The sequence below is a fragment of the Pholis gunnellus genome (genome assembly GCF_910591455.1).
Source record: "Pholis gunnellus genome assembly, chromosome: 13".
In the NCBI taxonomy this organism is placed as follows: domain Eukaryota; kingdom Metazoa; phylum Chordata; class Actinopteri; order Perciformes; family Pholidae; genus Pholis; species Pholis gunnellus.
Window position 1 is genome coordinate 22,593,283 of NC_136540.1, and position 21,128 is coordinate 22,614,410.

Consider the following 21,128-nt stretch of genomic DNA (forward strand, 5'->3'; position numbering starts at 1 on the left):
GCCCCGCTCGTCCCTCTTCACCGGGCTAAATATAAAAGATCCCAATGAGTACAAATGCGCTCGTTTAACGCGCTCACCGTGGCTCCGTCAGCGTGGTCCTCATTGTTGACGCGCAAAATACAACCCCGTGCCTTGGAAAAATAAAGACGCACAAAAACAGAGTCTCGAGGGGCGACCGGCCAATAAAACAAGTGCAACAGCTTCGCAGAGGCGAGGTGGTGGAACAAGCTTTCTTTAAGTCATCCCCGCGTCATGTGTCTCTGTGGAGTCCTCTGTGTGATAAGTGCAGCTGTTGTTATTGTTGCCTTTGTAGTGCAAGAGGGGAGGAATATAGTTTGAGAGCTCCAGAGAGGACCACAGTGCCACTGACCGGCCGAAAGACGAGGCCAATAAGATCCATCTGATGTGGAGCAACTATTGACCGAAGCCACTGCCTCACTAAAATAATGGTTTTTTCATAGTTTAACACTGTTGTAAATGTTTCTTGCATTGCTTTTGTTGGTTCGTCTTTTTACTTTTTCTGAACCTCAAAATGTAACAACATGATTATGTGAGCACCGAGAATTAAATTCAATCAATTTATTTTTATATATATAAATAAATACAAAATTGGTGCACTTGTTTCAGTGGAATTCTCTAGACACGGTTGTCACTGTCCCGAGACAGAGTCTCAGAAAGATGAACTAAAAAAGGTAGTTTGTACTAGAAAGGAGTGAAATAATCTCACTCCATTGGCATCTGACATGTGAAAAAGTAACATTCAAGGAAGAGCACATTAAATAAATACACAACAAACAACAAGAACAGTGAGAGTGTACAGACCCAAATGTGATTTATTATCTGGAAAAAACTCAACACTATTTACAGCACATCCTTGTTTTGACCACAGAGCAGAGTGTGACTGTTTTTTTGGGTGGCTAATGTGATGTTAGTGTCTGTAAATGGAACTGTTGATGAATACTGAGAAAATCCTTCCTGTTCCACTGGTAAATGCGGCAAACACTTCAGTCTGATCCATCAGGACTCGCATGTTGGAAACACACTGTTTTTCTTAAGATGATGGCGTCTGAGCTGCACACTCCTCTTTCTCAGCAGGAGCATCTTTCTGCTCGGCGTCCTGCTCTTTGGCTGACTCCGGCTCAGAGCCAGCAGTGAGTGCTGACACCCTGAGGGCGAGCCGCTTGAGGACCAAATCGGCGGTGCTGGTGAGAGAGTGCTGAAAAGACGAGGGAAGGAAACACCACAACATGAGGTGAGATACACATTACGTCGAGACAGATTTGAGGAAAGTCTGTTGAATTAATTTACACAGGAGGAATATCGCCGCTGAAGCTCTGCTTTAGTAACGTCTGGGTCTGTGTTGAGCTGACGTGTGAGGGTGACTAAGCGGAAAACGCTGGAGATTTTTATTGTTTAAGTCGTTATTAATGCCAACTTCACCTGCTCAGTGATGGAGAACAATGCTGCATCACACTTTCACTGAACAAAACTCATTTTAATTGAGAAAATCAAATAAAAAAGCATTTTATTTGTATATTTGGTCATCATGTCTTCATTAGTGTTGCACCAGTTCAACTACTTCCTCAGAGGAGACAAAACAAGCACAAATCAGTTCTATCAACCCTGCTGCAATGTCCTCTGGTGGCCAGTAGAGGTCAGCAACTACTTGATGCTTCAAGTCACTTCGCCATTAGAAATAACATCTTTTCTCCAGTTCAAGAGTGTGCTTTTGTGTTTGAGTAAGCAGATGATCTATCTATTGTGGTAATATGCAGGACAACAGCAGGGTGAAGAGCAGAGAGGCACCGGCCCTGATGGAATACAGCTTACTGCTACATACCTGTAAGATATGCAGCCCCTTCAGCGTGAGGACAGCCAGCTCTCTCAAACCGTCCCCGGTCAAGTCTAAGTAGATGATGGACAGCAGAGGACTCTTGAAGCTCCGCCTCCACTGCAGCTGAAACTGTCCGTCACGTCCTCTCTCTGCCGGCTGGAATTTGTAACATAGAAGTTCCTGCGTGGGCAAAAAAAGGCAGACGACATCGTCATCACCGAGATCTCGCCACATAAATCAGTCAAGAAAGTGAATGTTTCATTATATTCAATTGCTGAATACGTCATTTTTATAATCAATGTAATGCTGTCGTAGTGGGGGAGGGTAAGGCGTTAATGTTGCGCCTACAATATTGGTAAAATAACATATACATGGTATATATTCTGAAAAAAATATTGTGTATGTATCCAAAGCCTAATAAATATTCTTCTTCTGTGCCATAGAGCTCCATTGTTGTACACAAACTATTAAAAACTCATCACTGATAAACACTGTAGCACTGGGTGACATTTTACTTCATCAGCATGAACACACACACTGTTTTATTTCAAAACAATCCCACAAACACCATCCTGCTGCCCCAAATACTCAATAGAGCACCAAATGTGTATTAATCCACTGCTGAAATAGTCCCCGACAAAATGCACCGATTCCCCTCATTTGAGTAATTGACCAGCAGTTTTAAGAAATGACTGAGCCTTTCTAAAAATAGACTGAAAGATTTATTTTATTAAAAAGATTTATGTCCTCAGTTGGAACTACTGTGGTTGGAGCTGAGAGCCACAGTTAGGCTGGGGACGTTGGAAAGTTCAAGGGGAAGGACTAAGGCCTTGTTGGTTTTGATCTTTTCATGGGATTTATTGACAACAACTAAATCTGGAATTTGACCAGCTTCACGGTCGTCATGGAGGTGTAGCACCCACCCTGAAGTTCCCCCTCAGGTAAACACTGTTAGTTCTGTCAGCACTGTTGCCGTTGTTTGCACTGTTAGCACTAGTGGCCGCGTGGAGGCAACAGAAATTTATCTTAAAGTACTATTAATAAAGTCGATTAGTAAAAAAGAGCTCTGACCTGCCCATATGTTCCCAACAGCACCTCCTTCTGCCCGTCAAAATCCAGGTCAATGACCAGAGCGCAGAGCACTGCGTCCCACTGGTCGCTCTCTGAGAGGCACACCGAGTGAGACAAGCCTCGCTCCTGGACATCTCTGAGAAAACACACACACACACACAAATAACACACTTATCTGAACACAGAGACATTTTCTCAACCAAAATAATGTCTGAGTGAAAATGCTCAAAACCAAGCGATGGCTCCACTGATATCTTTAGAAAGTATTCTGACCTGTAGACTACTGCCATCTCTATGGTACTGGTTACCAGAAGATTGTAGCTTTCCATTTCCACACCTGGAAAAAACAAAAGACACACACCATCAAAATCCTTGATTTCCTACCAGACTTAAATATTCACAGTGACGACCAGCCTCTCCAAAAAGGAGCAAATTGTAGAAGAGACAGACGGGGATGCTGTAGACGTGGAACTAAAATAGACCAGTAACGTACTTTTCTCTCCGCTGGGCTGGTCGGGCTCAGTTTGGCAGCTCAGAGGGAACAGCAGCACTGAAGAGATTGGACTGTCAAACTGGAAGCGCCAGCTCTGCAAAACCTCTGATGAAAAAAAAAAAAAAAAACGATTGTACATCCTTAAAACACACCGAGCAATAGTCCTACAGCATTACTGCATCTCATAGTCATTTATTACAGAACAAAGATGGAATTTATTAAAAAAAAGATATATATGTTGAAAATCCCCCCAAAAAAGGAATTTAGGACCAGTTTCCACACTTAAATAAAAAAAATATATATATCTTTGCTTTGCATTTACATATTTGAAAAGTCCCTGCACACCCACAATGCAACAACACAGGCACATTCATTACTGTGACAAATCACTCCCTATTTACTATGCACTTTTCTTAGCATGTACATTAGCTTCTGCTAGGAATCCTACAATGCAATGCATCACATGTCATAGATACAAAATGTACAACTGTGACACAGGTTATAATAATAACTTCAATGATAAAATGAATGACGGCTGAACTCTAATAGCTGTCAGGGTCCTGGTATTGCAAACATGCCACGTGACCCTGCGTTGTTTTGACGGAGCCCCCGTGTCGGCATCCCTGCAGCACCGCTGGACACTGGCTCCAATCAAAGGAAAGAAAGGGGCCGCCTCGATGGGGTTAACCAATAGCGAAGCCCGTTTGAGGGTGTAGCGCGTGCGAGGTAGAGCCTCTCATTATTCAGACTTTGGACTGTTCACCCATTACTCCAAGATGGTTGCCCCCACTGCTAGCCTTGTAGTCGCATTGTATAAATAGCATAAATTGGCTACGTAATGCATTTGTAGCAGTTCATCAACAAGTCAAACCACATACGCGTGTTCTGTGTTAATTTAGGGTTTTATTTAGTAACTGACAGCGACGGAGGATTTGCAGCCATTTTGCCACAGGTTTGTTGACACCTTTCTAGTTCTTTTTCACAAAGTTAGTGAGATAGTAGCTGTCAGAAACTCCTGACATCTCCAACTTCATTGAATTAAAACTAGGAGGCTGAACTTTTCTTCCAGTTATGCTGCTTGTAATTACAGTGTGAGCGATATGAGATGAGTGTGGGAGCAGCCCTCCTCTTGAATGACATCGCTCTAACTCTCCTGTTATTGTGGGACACAGTGAAGTGATGAAGTCCAGTGGCCCTACTGAGTTCCTAGCATAGCTCCACAGAGGTCTAATCAGTCACAATAAGTAGCACCTGTGCGGGATCGCAGCGCCTTTAAGCGGCACCTATACTGGCCTCATGAATAATGCAACAATGGAAAAGGCGCAGATGTGTTCAGCACCCCCGAAGGAAGGAAGGAAGGAAGGAAGGGGGGGATTTCACTGTATTCCTCAATCACACTTTAGAGCAGGGGTGTCAAACATACGGCCCGCGGGCCGGATCCGGCCCGCCACGTCATTTTATGTGGCCCGCCAAACTACCAGCAAAAAAAAAAAAAATGGAAATCGCGCACGGCGGCGCTCCTCCCCGATCCGCGCGCACACACCTCCACCAGCGTATGTGGCAGCAGCAGCCCCCGCCGCCGCCGACGACGAAGGAGCAGCAGCACCCCCCCCCCCCCCCCCCCCCCCCGCCAACAACCGGCCCTTTGGGGGCAACCATGATGCCGATGCGGCCCCAGAGCAACAATGAGTTTGACACCCCTGCTTTAGAGGGAAAGAAGTCACGTGACAGAGCTGAAACTTCATGATACTGTGTCTGGTCTCCCTCACCTGGTCCTGTCTGGTTGACCAGAGCCAGTCCAACGCAGCCATTCTGACAGCCAAACGCTGAGAGTCGCCGGCCACCAGCGATACTCAACATGTCCAACCATAGCACACTGTGTGGAGGGAGGGGAGACACAACCAATACACAGAGCATTATGGATCTCACATACATTTAGCTCAGTAAATGTGTTCACATATTTATGCAGCACTAATGCTGGTGATTTCCGACCTCCGCTGTCTTCATTCTCTGAGTTTTGTCTCATTGTGAATAATGTCAACTCGTTACTCTTTTCTTTGTCTGCTGAATTTCACATTGCTGAGGTCCTCTTTTGATACTTTTATCACAAGCCGTGAGAACGACGCTAGTATTGTTTTCACCTTGTCTGTGTTTGAGTCATCATGCCCCCCCCCCCCCCCCCCCCCAAACACACACACGCACACACACAATTTTAAATGCTCTCACTGTTAAATTACACCTTTGGGGGGTTTAACTTTGACATTCTCTTATACATCTTTTAAGTCAAGAGTTGAGAATAGAGTAGATTGTATTATGCAGGAAAATCATGAGGCGGATTAACACAAAATATATAGAGCGACTTACAAGTTGCTGATGATCTTAATCACTCAGGTACTTATCACACATAGTCAAACAACCACGGTGGTGGGATCACCACGAGGGGGAGAATGCCAATGCCCCCCTTCCCCACTTCCTGTTCTCAAACATCCGGCGCCCTTGTTCGGACCACACCCATCTTTCGAACTCGGCCTTCAATTTGATCTTCACTACACACCTATAACGTTTTGTGACTGCATCTTGCACGGTTGTTGTGACGCTATTGTGGTCACAAAATCAGACAGACAGAAATACCTGTGCCTAGTCGGTGTCTCCAGGACCCCATTTTGCCATGGTGACTCACAGACAGAGAACAACACCAGCGTCGCTGCTGGTAACTACAGATACAGAGCTGACGGAACCAGAGGGACTAACTTGCTGGGCAGTTGTTGTAGCTCAGGGAAGAGTCTCTCCACTGGCTGCTCTTCAAACTGGTGGAGGGAGGCGTTCTGTTGGGAATAGGAGAATCAGGCACAATGAATCAAAGTGAAACGTCTCCTACAGATATGCAAAACTCATTACCATCTCGTTTCATCTCTTTCACTGAGAAAAAACAGCCTTCCTGTTGCTTTCATCCCTTTTAAAACATAAGTCGTCTCTTTGACAGAACGATGAATCTTGATGTTGTTTGAAACTCAACTTTTAACTCAACATCCACATTTCCAGAATCCATCAATTGAAGAAGTTCATGTGATATGACTGAAAGCACCAGAACGGCTTCCAAATTTAAGTCAGAATGTTGTGACAAATGATTCTTGTGTTTTCTACTCCTTTCTACTTTGTTTGAGAAGACAACCCTAATGTAGTGGTCTTTTGGTATATTTACTTGAAAGATTATTATTAGTGTGCACAATTATTATGCAACTAAATTAAAAACTTGAACATTTTCCCATCTCACTTGTTTATGTTCATCTGTTAAAGTGAGAATAATAAACAAAAAACTCAAAATGTACAAATAAACATTTCTGACATTTAAAAAAAAATAATCAGTGACCAATAGAGCCCCCCTTCTTTTCAATAACAGCAATAAGCCTTCATTCATGGATTCTGTTTTCCTTCACCGTGAATCTCCCGTTGAAGAAGTTCAACAAGTTAGGTTTGGGAGTTGATTTTGAGTCCATCTTCAACCTGAAAAGGTCCAACTAGCTCATCTTTAATAATACCAGCTAGTTGGACCTTTTCGGGTTGAAGATGGACTCAAAATCACCTCTCAAACCTACTGCCAGTTTTTAGAAGACTTTCTTCAAGCAGTGGTCCAGGACAAAGCCTGCATCTTTAAAGAAGACCACGAGGACAATGCTCCATCGCATGCATCCAAGTACTGCACTGCGTGGCTAGCCAGTAAAGGCCTTAAAGATGAAAGAACAATGACACGGCCCCCTTCCTCACCTGACCTAAACCCTATTGAGAACTTGAGGGCCCTTCTTGAACGGGAGATTTACGGTGAAGGAAGCCAGTCCAGCTCTCTAAACAGTGTCCGGGAGGCTGTGGGTGATCGTCAACAGATCAAGAAAGTGACAGATCCATGAATGAAGGCCGATTGACTGAGAGCACTCTAGTTATTCAATAATAAAATGAATCCTCAAAAATACAACTTGACTAATAATTGTGCACACAGTGTACTCGCATAAACACACAATGATTTACATACACACATTTCTACATAAATAAGAGGAGGAAAAGATTGAATCTACATTTTCATGTTTTGATTAAAATCTTATGCTACACACACACATGCACGCACGCACAGACAGACAGAGAGACAGACAGACAGACAGACAGACAGACGCACGCACGATCTGACCTCCTTGTACAGGTGGATCCTCTGGTCGTGTCCACTGAGCAGGAACACCGTCTCTCGGCCTCCTTCGTCACACTGCACTCTGTCAGAGAGAAAAGGCCGCTGACATTCCCCATCCAGATGCACCCTGTCATGTTATTCTGTCAGACACCGTCTGTACAGACGCTGCTGACTGACAACGTGACGACTTTGACGACACTAAAACCCATAAAAACCGATTTGGAGCCGCATATCAAATGAGACAAGGTAAAATGATTGATTCCTGCTGTGAAATCAATTCACTGTAGCAATAAAAGTACACCGTTTCACTGAGGCACTCATTATACATAAAAAATGAAAAATGATACAGTCATCAAATACTCAAAGCCGTATGTTTATACGAGTGTGAATACATATACTAATGCGAATGTTGTTGGCCTGTTTAAATCTAGCATCATTAATAATCACAACGAGCTGCTGATGTAGAAATAAGTGTGAAAGAAAACACTGTTATTTGTATTCATATCACTGAGTCTACAAAAACATTTTCTATTCACAAAGTCTCCTCCTACAGATGCCATTGTAAATCTATCACTGACACTACGTCACATTATTTACCAGAGTGGGACACCGATTGGACTGTGAACATTTACTATATTTGCAGTAGAAGAGATTACAAAGCAAAGTGTGTGAGCGGCTTTGTACCGAAGTCTTCCCTTTGCTCTGTTGTGAAAGAAACCTGCTCCTTGCTGGTTCGGCCTGCAGCAGTAGTTAGTTGCCATGCCAACTGAGGTGTGAACCGGAGCTCTCTTTGTGAGACTGAAAGGCCGGGATGAGCCCCCCGAGCTGAACGGCTGAATTCCTCTGCATATTTAGGGGTTCACAGTGTATGGCTCTCTGCAGCAGCAAACTTACTCTGTGTGGTAGAGATGGAACGGCGTGAACTGCAACTCCAGATTCAGGCAGCTCTCTATTCAGAGACACTGACGTCAGCATGTGAAACATCTGGCAGAGTAAGCACTGTACACTGCAGGACTATGGAAACCATTTCAATCAGTAGCAAATTACTAAATACATAAATAAATGTGCCTGTGAAATGAATACATATGGCTGTGATATCAATCCTGGAATAACTAAATGAGGCTGGAAATATATAAATGAGTCACTCGAGTTAAATAAATACATTTTATTTAGTCCAGTGAACTTTGATTACCAAGTGCCAAATGTATTTCCATCTGGTGGTTATCTGACCATTCGGACCAACGCACCAGCTAGCTAGCTAGCGCACCTCCGCTAACCGAATGGCCGTCTCTGTAGCTGCCGTTGCTCTCCTCCCAGAGAAGTTACGTTCGTCTGAATCCTTTCATGTGAATATAAAATATAAAAATACAACAACAGCAACAAAAAGGGGGGGGGGGGGGGGGGCTGCAGCTCGGCGGTAGAGCGGGTTGGTGGTTTCGAACCCCGGCACCTCCTATCCGCATGTTGTAGTGTTTCACAGCAGCCCACTGCTCATACATGTATGTATGTGATGATTCTAATAAAAGTTTTCCAAATAAAATGAGCCGGCAAATAAATGTGGCATTAGAAACTAAAGTCCACTGAAATAAATAAAAGTAGTAACAAAAGAAAACATGTGTATTTATTTATTGAACAATATCTACTTATTTATCTCTAAATAAATACATGTATTTATTTAGAGATATTTTTTATTTCACAGGCATATTCATAGCCATTTAACTATCCAACAGTGACTCAAATGGCATGCCATGCAGGACACTGCTTCACTCACGTGCGATGGACTCCAGGTTGAACTCGGAGCCGGGCTCGTAGTCACAGTAGATATTGAGGAATGGCGTGGCCTTGTCACCAGAGTCCTGCGGGAGTTCAGTCGTTATCAACAATGCTTCTAGAATTGTAGGAAAGTATCGACAACCCTCGTAGCAAAGTATGCACACGCTATGACTGGTACACCTCGATATATGCAGACGTACCTTTACGAATGTGATGCCCACCACCAGGCCGCTTTTGGGGGGAGACTTGTTGAAGGCGTCGATCGATACAATCTCTGCATCAACTAGATAAAGAACACAGCATCAACCAACATGAACGAAAGACAAGTTTCAGGATCAAAGTATTCTTAGTTACAAAAACTGCATTAGGAAGAGAAAATCTGACCTTCAATCACTGATCGGGCTTCTTGGTTTACTGAGATTGTTTGAGGCTGAACATACATGTTATGTTTCATACTGTATTGAAGAGTACAAATTACTGTTGAAAAGAAATAGCTAATGGATAAATGTAATTTGTCTTTTTACTTTACATGTAGTTACTGCATTTGTGAAGACGCAAACAGCTAACATACAGTTAAGGTCTTGCCCAACATTTGATTCTTTTTTATAAAAAATAAAAATTGGCTACCCTTGAATTTGTGAGCTTTACATCACTTTTCATCGTGTCATATGGAATATAATTGTTTACACAGTTTAGGAGAATAGAGATGTCACTGTTCAGCACATCTGGAAAGACGTGGAAACATGACATGATCTGAGCTTCCTGCAGCAGAGGAAGGAGCCCCATCACAGTGAATATGAACAGTCTGGTGGTATAGTCTGGAGTGTCACGTTGCTTTACAGCTTATGTGATGATACAACCTGATTTTTGTACACAAAATACAGTAAACAGGTCAGACCTGGTTCAATTTATCATTATATTAGATCATACAACAGCTGAATTGATCAGTTAGCTTTGCTTCTTTTAGTTATAGTAGTACAATGGCTTTAACCTGTTTTTATTACCCAGTGTTTGTGTTTATTTGTACATGGTTACAATAAGTATGTCTGCCATGTAGGCCAATATATGTGCAGTGATGGAAGAAGTATTCAGATCCTTCATTTAAGTTAAAGTAGAAATAGAAATAGAAAACGATGAAATGGACCAAAATAGTTTAAGCAACATGCACTTAAATGATCTTAAATGAAAGTAATCGATCTAGAGAAATGCCTCCTGTCCCTGTTATGCCATAATATACTATACTACTGACATGATACTGTTGGCTTGAGGGGGGTTATTGAACTATATAACATACTGTTATGCAGTTTAATCTATAATACTGCAACAACAAAAGTATATAAGCTCATCAGAAGTTCTGTATGTAAAACACTAAACAGCAAAGTATCTGTGGCTGTCAGATGAACGCAGTAAAAAGCACAATAATTCCATGTGGAATGTGGAGAGGAAGTATTAACGAGGATCGAATGGCGGGTACCTGGGATGTAGGTGAACTGAACCTCTTTAGCCACAGGTCGGATCTTGTGCTGCAGCTCCTGGTACCTGAAACACACCACCTTCCCTTTGAGAGTGGCCGCTAACAGCTCCTGCTCCCCGGCCTGGCACAGTCCGTAGATGTTACTCTGCGACGGGAAGCGGCTGAAACTGTCCTCCGCGAAGGGATACGTCTCTCGAAGCATCCTGCAGGACGGGACTCAACTCCAGAATTGTATCAGAAATGTCAAGAATTAAGATTGTTCATGTTTGTTTTTTGTGGCTGCTGAACCCCTTTTAAGTTCAATTTAAATTGGCTTTAACGAGAAAAGGGAATTTCCGGTTCTTCCTTTCAAAATACAGCCACTCACTACAAAAGTGTTAATGTAACGCTCGTTCATAACTAATAATACATTCTATTGTATTTTAATGAAAGAAATTCAAAGGCTTGGCGATATTTCTTAACAATTTTTCCGGTTGTCATGAAGCAAAACATCCGGGTTGGAAGGAGTAGCGTTCAGGTTTATTGGAAATATCACATTTAGTGCCCCTAAACGATCCAGGGAAGAGGAAAATAAGGCTGTTTGCCTGGGAAAAAGTTCGAAATATATATACTAATGCATCTCCAAATTCATCAAGTGAATGTTTTCTATTCTTCCTGCATTTTTGTTTAAGTTTTCTTGTAGGTGTCTTAATTCTGTCGCAGAAACGCATCTCCCTGCTGTTTGATTTAGCCATTTTTAAAATTTGATTTATTATGTCATCCACCTGGTTATAGAGTGAATTTTGATCATCAATTTTAAGTTCACACAGTCAGAATTCATAAAATTAAACGACTAAGTAGGGACTTCTGATTCGTGTTGCATTATTACGTACCGCTTCTAGGCTCTGAAAGGCAGCGCTTCTACTTCGTGTTGTAAATTGATGACTGACTAAAGGCATCACATTCATTATCCTGCCGCCTTTTGGTATTAAGTGTGTATTACATCTCAGATCAATCCTGACTTTTTTTTGTCTTCAAAGGTGAGTTTTCCATTTTCTGTTATACATCCACAATTCAGAGGGAAATCTTGCACTTTTGTACTCCACTACATTTATTTGATACTTTTTGTTCATAGTAACCTCTACATTCAGATTAAAACTGCTAAATAATAATAATAATCAACAAATAAATTAAGACGTATCATTATGGATAAAGATAGGGCTTTGTTGATCCATTGGTGAAATTCACAAGCTACCCTACCGCATACATAGCAACAAAATAAGCCCCATATTTACCAGCTGCAACATTGAAGTAATGTACATATTAATGCACCAATAATCCTAAGCCAGTGATATTGTGTACTTTATATTATATAACAGGTTTTTTTATGGTAATACTTTTGTACTTTTTTGTGCATATTCCAAATTGGTGCAGCAGCACCTACAGTATACAGAACGATGACAACGCAGTCACATTAAAGACAGTGAAGGATGTTTGTCCACCAGATGTCAGTGAACACTCACTTGTCAAGTTGTTGAAAGCTGCATGTTGCCATGCTGTTGTTTTCTACAAAGGCTAGGGACAGAGAAACAAATCCTCCCCCTTTTATAAAGAAGCAGACAAAAATAATGATTTCACTTTCCAATATTACTACCTTCCTCTCATCTGTTAGGCTTCGTCTTACCCAGTTATAATAAGTAAATAAGTCCAATCGTGTCACAGAGGGTTTTGGGTGTAGCTTGTGCTCTATTGCTCAACCTGTGATGAGTATCAAGAAAGAGGTTTCTGGACACGGAGGAACACTAAAACACTTCTCAGAGGCTAGACCTGTAGCTCTCTGGAAAATACATTTTGAAATTGATTGGTTTCTACTTCTGAACTTTATAAATGCAAAGCAAACAAATGTTAAAAAGTCTGGCAATGAGAGCTATACTTTAGTTGTAGTACACATGTCTTTAGAGCTTTTATTGCCTTTATTAGTGCAGCTGGAGCATGATAGGGAAGGGAAGAGAGGGGGGGGGGGGGTTGGGATGACAAACAGCAAAAGGGCCACGGTTCGAATCCGGGCCACTGCTCAGGATTCGGTCTACATGGTCCACACACTCCACCGGGTGAGTTAGTGAACACCCCTTTGTCCACTTGTTATTTGTGACTGCAGCATAAGTAAGAGGACCAGGGAGCATGTGATGCAAAATACATTCTCCACAATCTTTTAAACAATCAATGTCTGATGTGATCACAACTTACGTTATACTAAGGAAACTCATAACCAGGTGTGTTAAAAAAAACTGAAAAAGCCAATAAAGACAATAAATATCTGATTATGCTTCTATCAGGCTCTGGGCATTTTGAATGTGAAACTGAAACATCAAATCAAATCTGTGCATGTTCTCTTATGACACATGACATAGTAGTCACTTAGTATCTAGAGTTATAAGAATTGTTTGGAGACAGGGAATAGTGTTGCATGTGTAAGTTTAAGTCCTTATTTCTCCATCAAAACAATTTTCCTAATATAGTTTCAATAAAGAAAACATTTCCACTTATACAATACATTTGACAAAGTTCACAATATAGAGGAATGTAGATGACTGACGTCTGAATGGGTTGTTAGTTAGATTTATGAAACTAAGAATCTTTCTATGGAGAAGTAAAAACGTGACATTGCAGAAGTGACAGCACGAGTGAAATAAACTATTGCCCACAGACGCACAACTCACAGCACATTTTGGAGTACTTCATTAATAATAACCAAGAACATAAGCAAAAAAAAAAGACTGGTCATCACAGTGTGTTACAGTGTCCGGTGTTTCTGGGGAGAAGCAGACGGAGGTTAGGCCCTGCGAGCTGCTGCTCCATATTGTGACAGTTCGGAGGTGGCAACGTCCCCCCCTGAACCAACCCCCCTCTCTTAATACCACCTGCTAATCCATCTGCAGGATTACTGTCCACTGTAATCACTCATCCTCCACACTGACACACCTCACCTCACTCTGCAACTCATGACTCGTTACACACACACACACACACACACACACACACATGAAGTACCTTGCATAAGAAGTTTGTTTATGGCTGTAGTTTTTTATGGAATTTGGTTACACACATTTCTCTTTTGCAAAATTCGGCTCGGCACAACAGTCGATCTCACAGTGCAACCACAACACCTGAAACACATCTCAGGATCAGCTCATGTACCAGAACACACATTTGTCTCCCAACAGTAACACTCTCAGTACACAATGACCTAAGACATGAACAACAGGTAGCATTACAGTATGCAGCACTGCTGTCTTTGAAGTAGCTTTTCACAGTTTTTGCCAGGACACAAAAACTGGTACTTGTGGCACACTTATAGAAAGCACTAAGTCCTAATGTATCTATTAATCAGCTATGCTGAACCATAAGCACATTGTCTGCTTTACATTAAGTTTACCATTTTAAAACATACTTTTTTGCAAAAAACTACACACATTCAAAACTAAAAGCCTGTGTTGTTTCCACTGCCATTGAAATACCACACTCAATCATCACCTGTACCCAGAATGCACCTGTGAAAACACCTGTAACCTATTCGATGACTTCAAAATCAGAGCTTGAACTCTCTGAATTCAGGTTTTCCCTTTGGTGTGAACCACAATGGAGGCCACAAAGAGGACTGTAATGACAGCATACTGCATTTAGTTTATAGGACAATACAGTAATATGTTCATGTCATCTTCAGCTAAGGGGATACAGTACAGATGCACTGGGTTACTAACAGATATCACTATAAAACTTTACTCAGTGGATTTCTTACAAAAAGACACTTTCTTTTTGTATCTTTAGTTTTCTGAAATGTTATGCTTAAATATGCAAATGAGGCATGATCTAATAGTAACCTTTGATGAATTAAGGATAAATAAACAAAGTGGTCAAATAAACACCTGAATGTGTAATTAGCATTTTTTCTTTCCACTCGTCTGAAAGAAGAAATGTTATGGAAGCAATATAGCATCAAATCTCTAAATAGACCCGTGCATGAAAAAAACCATGTTGTTGCCTCAGGTGTTTCACCTTATAATTGTGTTTGATACTGTTGTACGTGAGTATAAAAAACACATTGCATTTGTGTTGATTTTCTATATTTATAACATGCTACAAATGCAAATGATAATAGTGTTTTCTACTCAGCACATCAGTGTGCAGTCAACATGTGGAGAGAGCTGTTTACTTTGTGTTTGTGTGTCTGGTTGTGACTTCTTCAGAAGAGTTTTTAGAAGAGTTGATACAGTTTGAGATGTTAAATATTTGTGTGTTTATGTTTTTGTGTATCGGGTTAAAAAAAGAAGGCCCTAGTTTCAGAAATTGTGTTTTTGCAATTGCAAATATAATAATAATAATAATAATACTGCCGATCAAATCAGAAATGGAATCACTTCAAGAAGGCGTGTCCTCACAGCCAGTGAACAGGAGGAACAATTACAGCAAACAATGACCCTTTCAGGGTACATATGGCTTTTGACTCATGTTTTAAGTTAAACTGGTCCTTTATAAAACATCAGATTCATTTAGACAGAACACGTTGAATCTGAAGATCATATTGGGCTTCACGGTGACTCGGCAGGTTGAAGAATCTCAGTTGTGCTGGTATCACAGCTGTCTACGTCCACAGGACTCTCTCATAAACCAGAAGTGATGTAGAAACCACAATATAATGCTTTTTTGACTTGGACTGAAGTCGCTTTTAAATTGCAGACACAGTGACCTGAGACTAGTCGAGAGGAATGTATTAAATACAGTAGATTAGAATCTGTCACCAGTTGGAGACCAAGTGTAATCACAACATATGGTTGTACTCTAACTGGTATTATTAATGCATGCCTAATAATGTTAGCAATACTTCCTGTTACCCTGAGTAAAGGAAATGTTCATGTTCAACAGCCTGTTTAAAGTGATCACACACCAAACAACTAATCAATGCTGATACTGTTCATGCTAATAGATAAAAGAGTGAGGACAGAGATGCTTTGTAATCCTCAGAGGTATCTGTTCTGAGAAGTTTGGATGGCATGCAGCAGATGACAGAACGCTCATTACAACCAGAATAGATTTGACTTTAAATAGCAAGAAATTGGTGGTGTGATAGACTTGAATGCGTGTTTCCAGTCTGACAGTATGGAGCTCCAGCTGATACGAGTCCTAACTGGACGGGAAAGGGGGATGGTGGTTAGTGGAGGTCTGTGCTGAGCTGCTAGTGGCATCTAGTTTGCACAGAGGAGATTATTAGTGTGTGTGTCTGTTTGTGTGTGTGTGTGTGTGTGTGTGTGTGTGTGTGTGTGTGTGTGTGTGTGTGTGTGTGTGTGTGTGTGTGTGTGTGTGTGTGTGTGTGTGTGTGTGTGCAGGGTGAGTGATTGGGGCTGACAGCAGCCTCTGTATTGCTGGCTGGCCCGCAGATTTAGCCGACCTGTTTTAGACGCTCTAATCTGGATTAACTGCAGCAGTGTGTCAGTGGGGACGAGGACCGGAGCTCCCCCCTCCCCTTCTGCCCCTTCACCTGCTTCTCTTCCATCCCTCTCACTTCCTCTCCCCCCCCCCCTCCCCCACCTCCCCCTCTCCTCCGTGACATCTCTCTTATTTCCATCTCCCTGAGTTTTCAGGCCTTAGTTGGTTTTACGGTGTTGTCGAACACCAACTCTTTTCAGTCTCAAAATAAAAACACTCGCTTGCATCACCCTGAATGTGTCTCTGTGGGATTAAACCAGCTCAGTCCTCTTCCCTAGACTTCCCTGTTTGCTGTTGCAGCTGCAAGAGGTTCCACTGGTTGGATTGAAATTCCATCATTAATATCATCTGGACAGGGTCGCATATATAATACAAAATAAGTCACAGTCACATTTTAAAATAAAATCCCAGCTCAACAACATTTTGGCTAGTGTTTGCAATGCCCCATTATACTTTAATAATTCAACAATATTCAACTACAGCAGCTTGTGTCCTAAATGAAACAATTTGTGATTAAAACTCTCTATTAACAGCCAAGACAATTTATTTTTGGATCGATTAATAGCAAAATTGTAAAATATAAATAGTGATAAAAAGTCTGTCAAAGGCTTTAAGAACACGACAGAGACTTAAAATGTGCAACAATGCATCCACATATACAGAGTTCCCTTGTATCTCAGATTCATTCCTGATCAATATTCTCTTAGTGGCAACACTCTAGTCCAAAATAACAAATTAGGACTCAATGTATCCATGACTGTGTTCAAAAGTGTCATATGTAGGTTTCATGAAGTGCCACCCAGCCGTGTACTTGCTCTGAATCCTCTGTCCACGCTTCTCACTCTGGCGTTCCTCCCTCCGCCTCCTATTCTCCTATCGATACATTCTCTATCTTCTGCAGGTTTCTGCTCTTTCTGTTTTCCCCAATCTACGCAGAGACGCCATCCAGTTCCTCTCAGTGAGGCTGGTTCCCTCCAGGCTCCTTTCCTGCTCCGCCGCTCTGTCTTTCCTCCCTTCATCTGGAGATAAGATACTTACTTTTCAGATAAAGCATATTATGATAAATCAAATGAGCTTTGTCGGTTTTGTGCATCTGTGTGTGTGTGTGTGTGTGTGTGTGTGTGGTGTTTGCAGCTGTTTTGGTGATAAATGTAATCTGTCAATTATGTGTGAATGTATGAACTGCAGCAGCAGGTGTATTGATCAGCAGGAGGAAAGAAGAAGGTGAAGAAGGCTTTGAGAACTGAAAGGATAGGTGATTTCATAAATAATGTAATATTTATGAAATCAAAATTCTTGGCATTTATTTTATATACTGTATATATATATATATGTATATTATATAAACTATAAAGGATCTCCACTAGGTGTGTCTGCAAGGGCCACTGTTTTTTCACGAAAACCTGCAAATCCAGACGATAATTATTGGCGCTGGACAGAAAAAAACATGTAAAAGACGAAAAAAATAGAGGCAGCACACTAGTTAATGTCAAACATACTCCATTCAAACTGAAAAACAAGTGGTGATGTATGCAGCCAATGGGCTCGTAGTCATATAGTCCCACTGCAGCGTTTTTACTCTTTCAAATGGTGTGTAAATCAATGGTATGTGTGAATTCTGGCTCAGAGTCTGAGAAAAAACTAATTTAGAGAAAATGGCCTAATAGAGGGTTAAAGATATGTTTTGTAAAATGACTTACACTCTGAAGAATACAGGTGAAAAAATAAATGAATGAATAAATAAATATGCAAATAAGGCATTAATCAAATGAGAATAAACTTTGTGTTGTTTTGTCTTATAGCCTGTTGCTTTGGTTTGCCTTGTGCGTGTGTTTGTATGCGTGCGTTGTGTGTGCGTGCACGTGTATGTGTGTGTGGGTGTGGTGGGAGGGGTTTGCTGAAGCCACTTGCTCCCTCTAATTAGCAGCGTGTGTCGGTAAAGAAACTCAGTAGAGCGACCTCACCAAGGCGCAAAGGCATCCGGGGGCCACTTCACCTGTGTTATGACTTAACTGTGAGAAATCCGACTTGCAGAGGCAGTTTCGGGTGTTCAGCGCGCGCCAGTGTGCTCTGCTGCTAAGCTGACATACAGTAAAAGCTGAAAGTGCAGTTAGAAAGAAGAAGAAAAAAAAGGTTTAAGGTTTCTCTGGTGAACTTCGGCGCGTCCCGCTTGTGTCCATAGCGGGTTGGATCTGACTTGTTGCCCCAGTGGAGCGCTGAGGGGCCATCGGTTGTTGTGGTGCGTGTCCAATATACAAGTCTGCGAGAGGACTTAAAAGCCTGCTGCAAGGATGATGTCCTACATAAAGCAACCCCATTACACCATGAACGGGTTAAATTTGCCTGGCCCCGGAATGGATTTGCTGCACACAACCATCGCTTATCCATGTAAGTATAAACTGTTATTTTTAATTGTTTTACTTGAATGTATTTGTCTCCTCTGCTGCTCTTCTAATTTAGAGCCGTATTCAACCCAAAATGATGCGTAAAGACGCGCAGGACACGCGTAACGAAAATAAATGAAAGGATGAACCTTTTTGTTTCATAAGCGTATTGACAAAAGGTTTGGATAATAATAATTGAGTAGTCAAATGTACCATAAAAGTATCATTACTACAATTATTTAACAAACGAAAATTAAAATATGTATTGGCAACTTTTCGTTCCGAGAGATTGATGATTTAAAATAAAAGTTAATCTTTTTATTTTATGCACGAGTCTGCTGTCGTAGATATAATGTTTTAGTACAGATACATTTGTTAATACGCAGATACAATGAGCCCATTAAAAGCCTTGAAACGCAGATGATCAGGAATCAGACATAGATTTGATCTTTTGATTTTTATGCTCCTCTCTTTTCCCCCTAAAGGGTTCTCAAATGTTCTCACGCTCCGATGAGTATAAATTGACTAAATTCACGTGACTACATCTAATAATAATTTTTTCTGAAAACAATGCACCTATTTGTCTGTTTGTATATGACTTTGACTGTACGAACAAGTTAAATGAATACAATGTAACTGCTTGGGGGGGAAACAACTCTTGAAAGAACAGGTGACGATTGATATGAGCAGCAAATCACTTTGTCTTCCTATTTGTCACAAATATACTGTAGAAAACAAGTGAGGATCATAAACAGTATCATAATGTTCTGCGGTTTCCATTGATATTTGTATTTGTTGGCATCCTCACTCAAACCTCAAACCTACCCGAATAATCAGTTAAATGGCATGTTGCCTTTAAAACAAATGTCACGGTTCTGAGTTGTGCTGATAATTCAGGTCAACTCTCCATATTGCTGCCAGAATAATAATCCCCCTTTCTGACTGTTGGGCGTACAGCCACTCCCCGGAAGCAGCGCAGGGAGCGCACCACCTTCACCCGGACACAGCTGGACATCCTGGAGGCGTTGTTCTCCAAGACCCGCTACCCAGACATCTTCATGAGGGAGGAGGTGGCCCTCAAGATCAACCTGCCCGAGTCACGTGTGCAGGTACTGGAGAAGTAGGCCACCGCCAAGATGGAGGCCAACTGTGTATGTGGTTCAGTTAGAGTGGGACTAGGCATCTTAATCAACTTCCTCTAGGAGTACAACAAGATGTATATCTATATCCTGCATATGTTTTTACAATACAAAACTCTTTGGTTACATAAGTCACACTTGTCCTTTCTTACCTTCGGTACCCAGCTTTTTATAATTGAAAGTATTTGTTTTTCTGTTCTAACATCTTCTTCTCCGCAACTCCAGGTTTGGTTTAAAAACCGCCGTGCCAAGTGCCGTCAGCAGCAGCAGCAGAGCAGTGGCCAGTCCAAGCCCCGCCCTCCGAAAAAGAAGTCTTCTCCATTGCAGGAACCCAACGCCCCTGATCCTGTCTCTAACCCGTCTGGGTCCTACAGCCCCTCCTCTGCCCAGTCAGGCCCCGGCCTGGTCCCGAGCTCCAGCACTGGGAACAACGCCGTGTCCATCTGGAGCCCGGCCATCTCGCCCCTGCCCGACCCCCTGGCCTCTTCCTCGGCCCCCTGCATGCAGCGGCCCTCACCTTACCCCATGAGCTATGGCCAGCCGTCGGCCTACACCCAAGGCTACGCCAGCACCACGTCCTACTTCACCGGCCTGGACTGCAGCGCCTACCTGTCCCCCATGCACTCGCAGCTGTCGGGCACGGTGGGCGCCCTCAGCCCCATCACCGTGCCCTCGATGGGGGGCTCCCTGAGCCAGTCCCCGGCCTCGCTGTCCTCGCAGGGCTACAGCACGGCCTCCTCCCTGGGCTTCACCTCTGTCGACTGCCTGGACTACAAGGACCAGCAGGCCTGGAAACTGGGCTTCACCACAATGGACTGCCTGGATCACAAGGACCAAAACTCCTGGAAGTTCCAGGTCCTCTAGAGAGGGGTGTCGTTCATGTGCGTCGACAAGTTATGTGTGTCAACAAATCCCACGTGAGATAGTGTGAGGCATGTCTGCTGGAGGACTTGTAATCTTTGATTTTATCTCTCTTGTCTGTAAGATTTTTGTTTTATTTTCTAAAGGTGACCTCTGTAGGAATGCATTTTATTTGAATGACTTCGGAGATGAAGGGACCAGTGACTGTCATCAATGCTGCCTGAGTGCAAATCCTCCGATGAGTCTTCATTCATAAGTAAGGGAACAAAAGCCTTTAAAGAGTTAGTCGGAAAGTACCGGAATCATACGTACGGAAACACGCTGAGCCATCTCTTCATTCAACATGTTCGACTCAGACACATACACTTACACTTTGTGTTTTAAACTTGCATTGTCATAGAGTGAAAGGGGAGCTGCTGTGACGGGACGTAGCTCTGAAGTCCCTATAGGTCACCTTCT

The 21,128-nt window shown here is 42.2% G+C and overlaps 2 protein-coding genes across 3 annotated transcripts; one reads left to right on the top strand and one right to left on the bottom strand.

The window, feature by feature from the left end:
• Positions 1-813: 813 nt before the first annotated feature.
• Positions 814-11,295, bottom strand: kptn (kaptin (actin binding protein)). The gene is made up of 12 exons (XM_079171504.1): positions 10,823-11,295; positions 9,549-9,631; positions 9,347-9,431; positions 8,470-8,524; positions 7,579-7,657; positions 6,150-6,223; positions 5,168-5,274; positions 3,399-3,503; positions 3,179-3,242; positions 2,906-3,041; positions 1,841-2,014; positions 814-1,216 (listed from the first exon to the last, which is right to left on the bottom strand). The coding sequence occupies exons 1-12, from the start codon at positions 11,022-11,024 to the stop codon at positions 1,052-1,054; spliced, it is 1,329 nt and encodes a 442-aa protein (XP_079027630.1). The 5' UTR covers positions 11,025-11,295; the 3' UTR covers positions 814-1,051.
• A 7,281-nt stretch (positions 11,296-18,576) lies between these two features.
• On the top strand, positions 18,577-20,672 carry crx (cone-rod homeobox; the record flags this gene model as incomplete). Of its 2 annotated transcripts, none has more annotated exons than XM_079172301.1 (3): positions 18,577-18,712; positions 19,627-19,778; positions 20,034-20,672. In XM_079172301.1, 3 exons carry the CDS (start codon positions 18,577-18,579, stop codon positions 20,670-20,672), a joined length of 927 nt encoding a protein of 308 aa, XP_079028427.1. The 2 variants fall into 2 exon arrangements, with proteins under 2 accessions (XP_079028427.1, XP_079028428.1); XM_079172302.1 differs by having other exon boundaries at positions 18,577-18,673.
• Positions 20,673-21,128: the final 456 nt, after the last annotated feature.

Coding starts and splice junctions, on each gene's coding strand:
- kptn (XM_079171504.1), bottom strand. CDS start 11,024: ATGCTTCGAGAGACGTATCCCTTCGCGGAGGACAGTTTCAGCCGCTTC. Junction 6,224..7,578: donor GGATCCACCTGTACAAGGAG/GTCAGATCGTGC, acceptor TATTCCCAACAG/AACGCCTCCCTCCACCAGTT. Junction 2,015..2,905: donor TGTTGGGAACATATGGGCAG/GTCAGAGCTCTT, acceptor TTGCCCACGCAG/GAACTTCTATGTTACAAATT.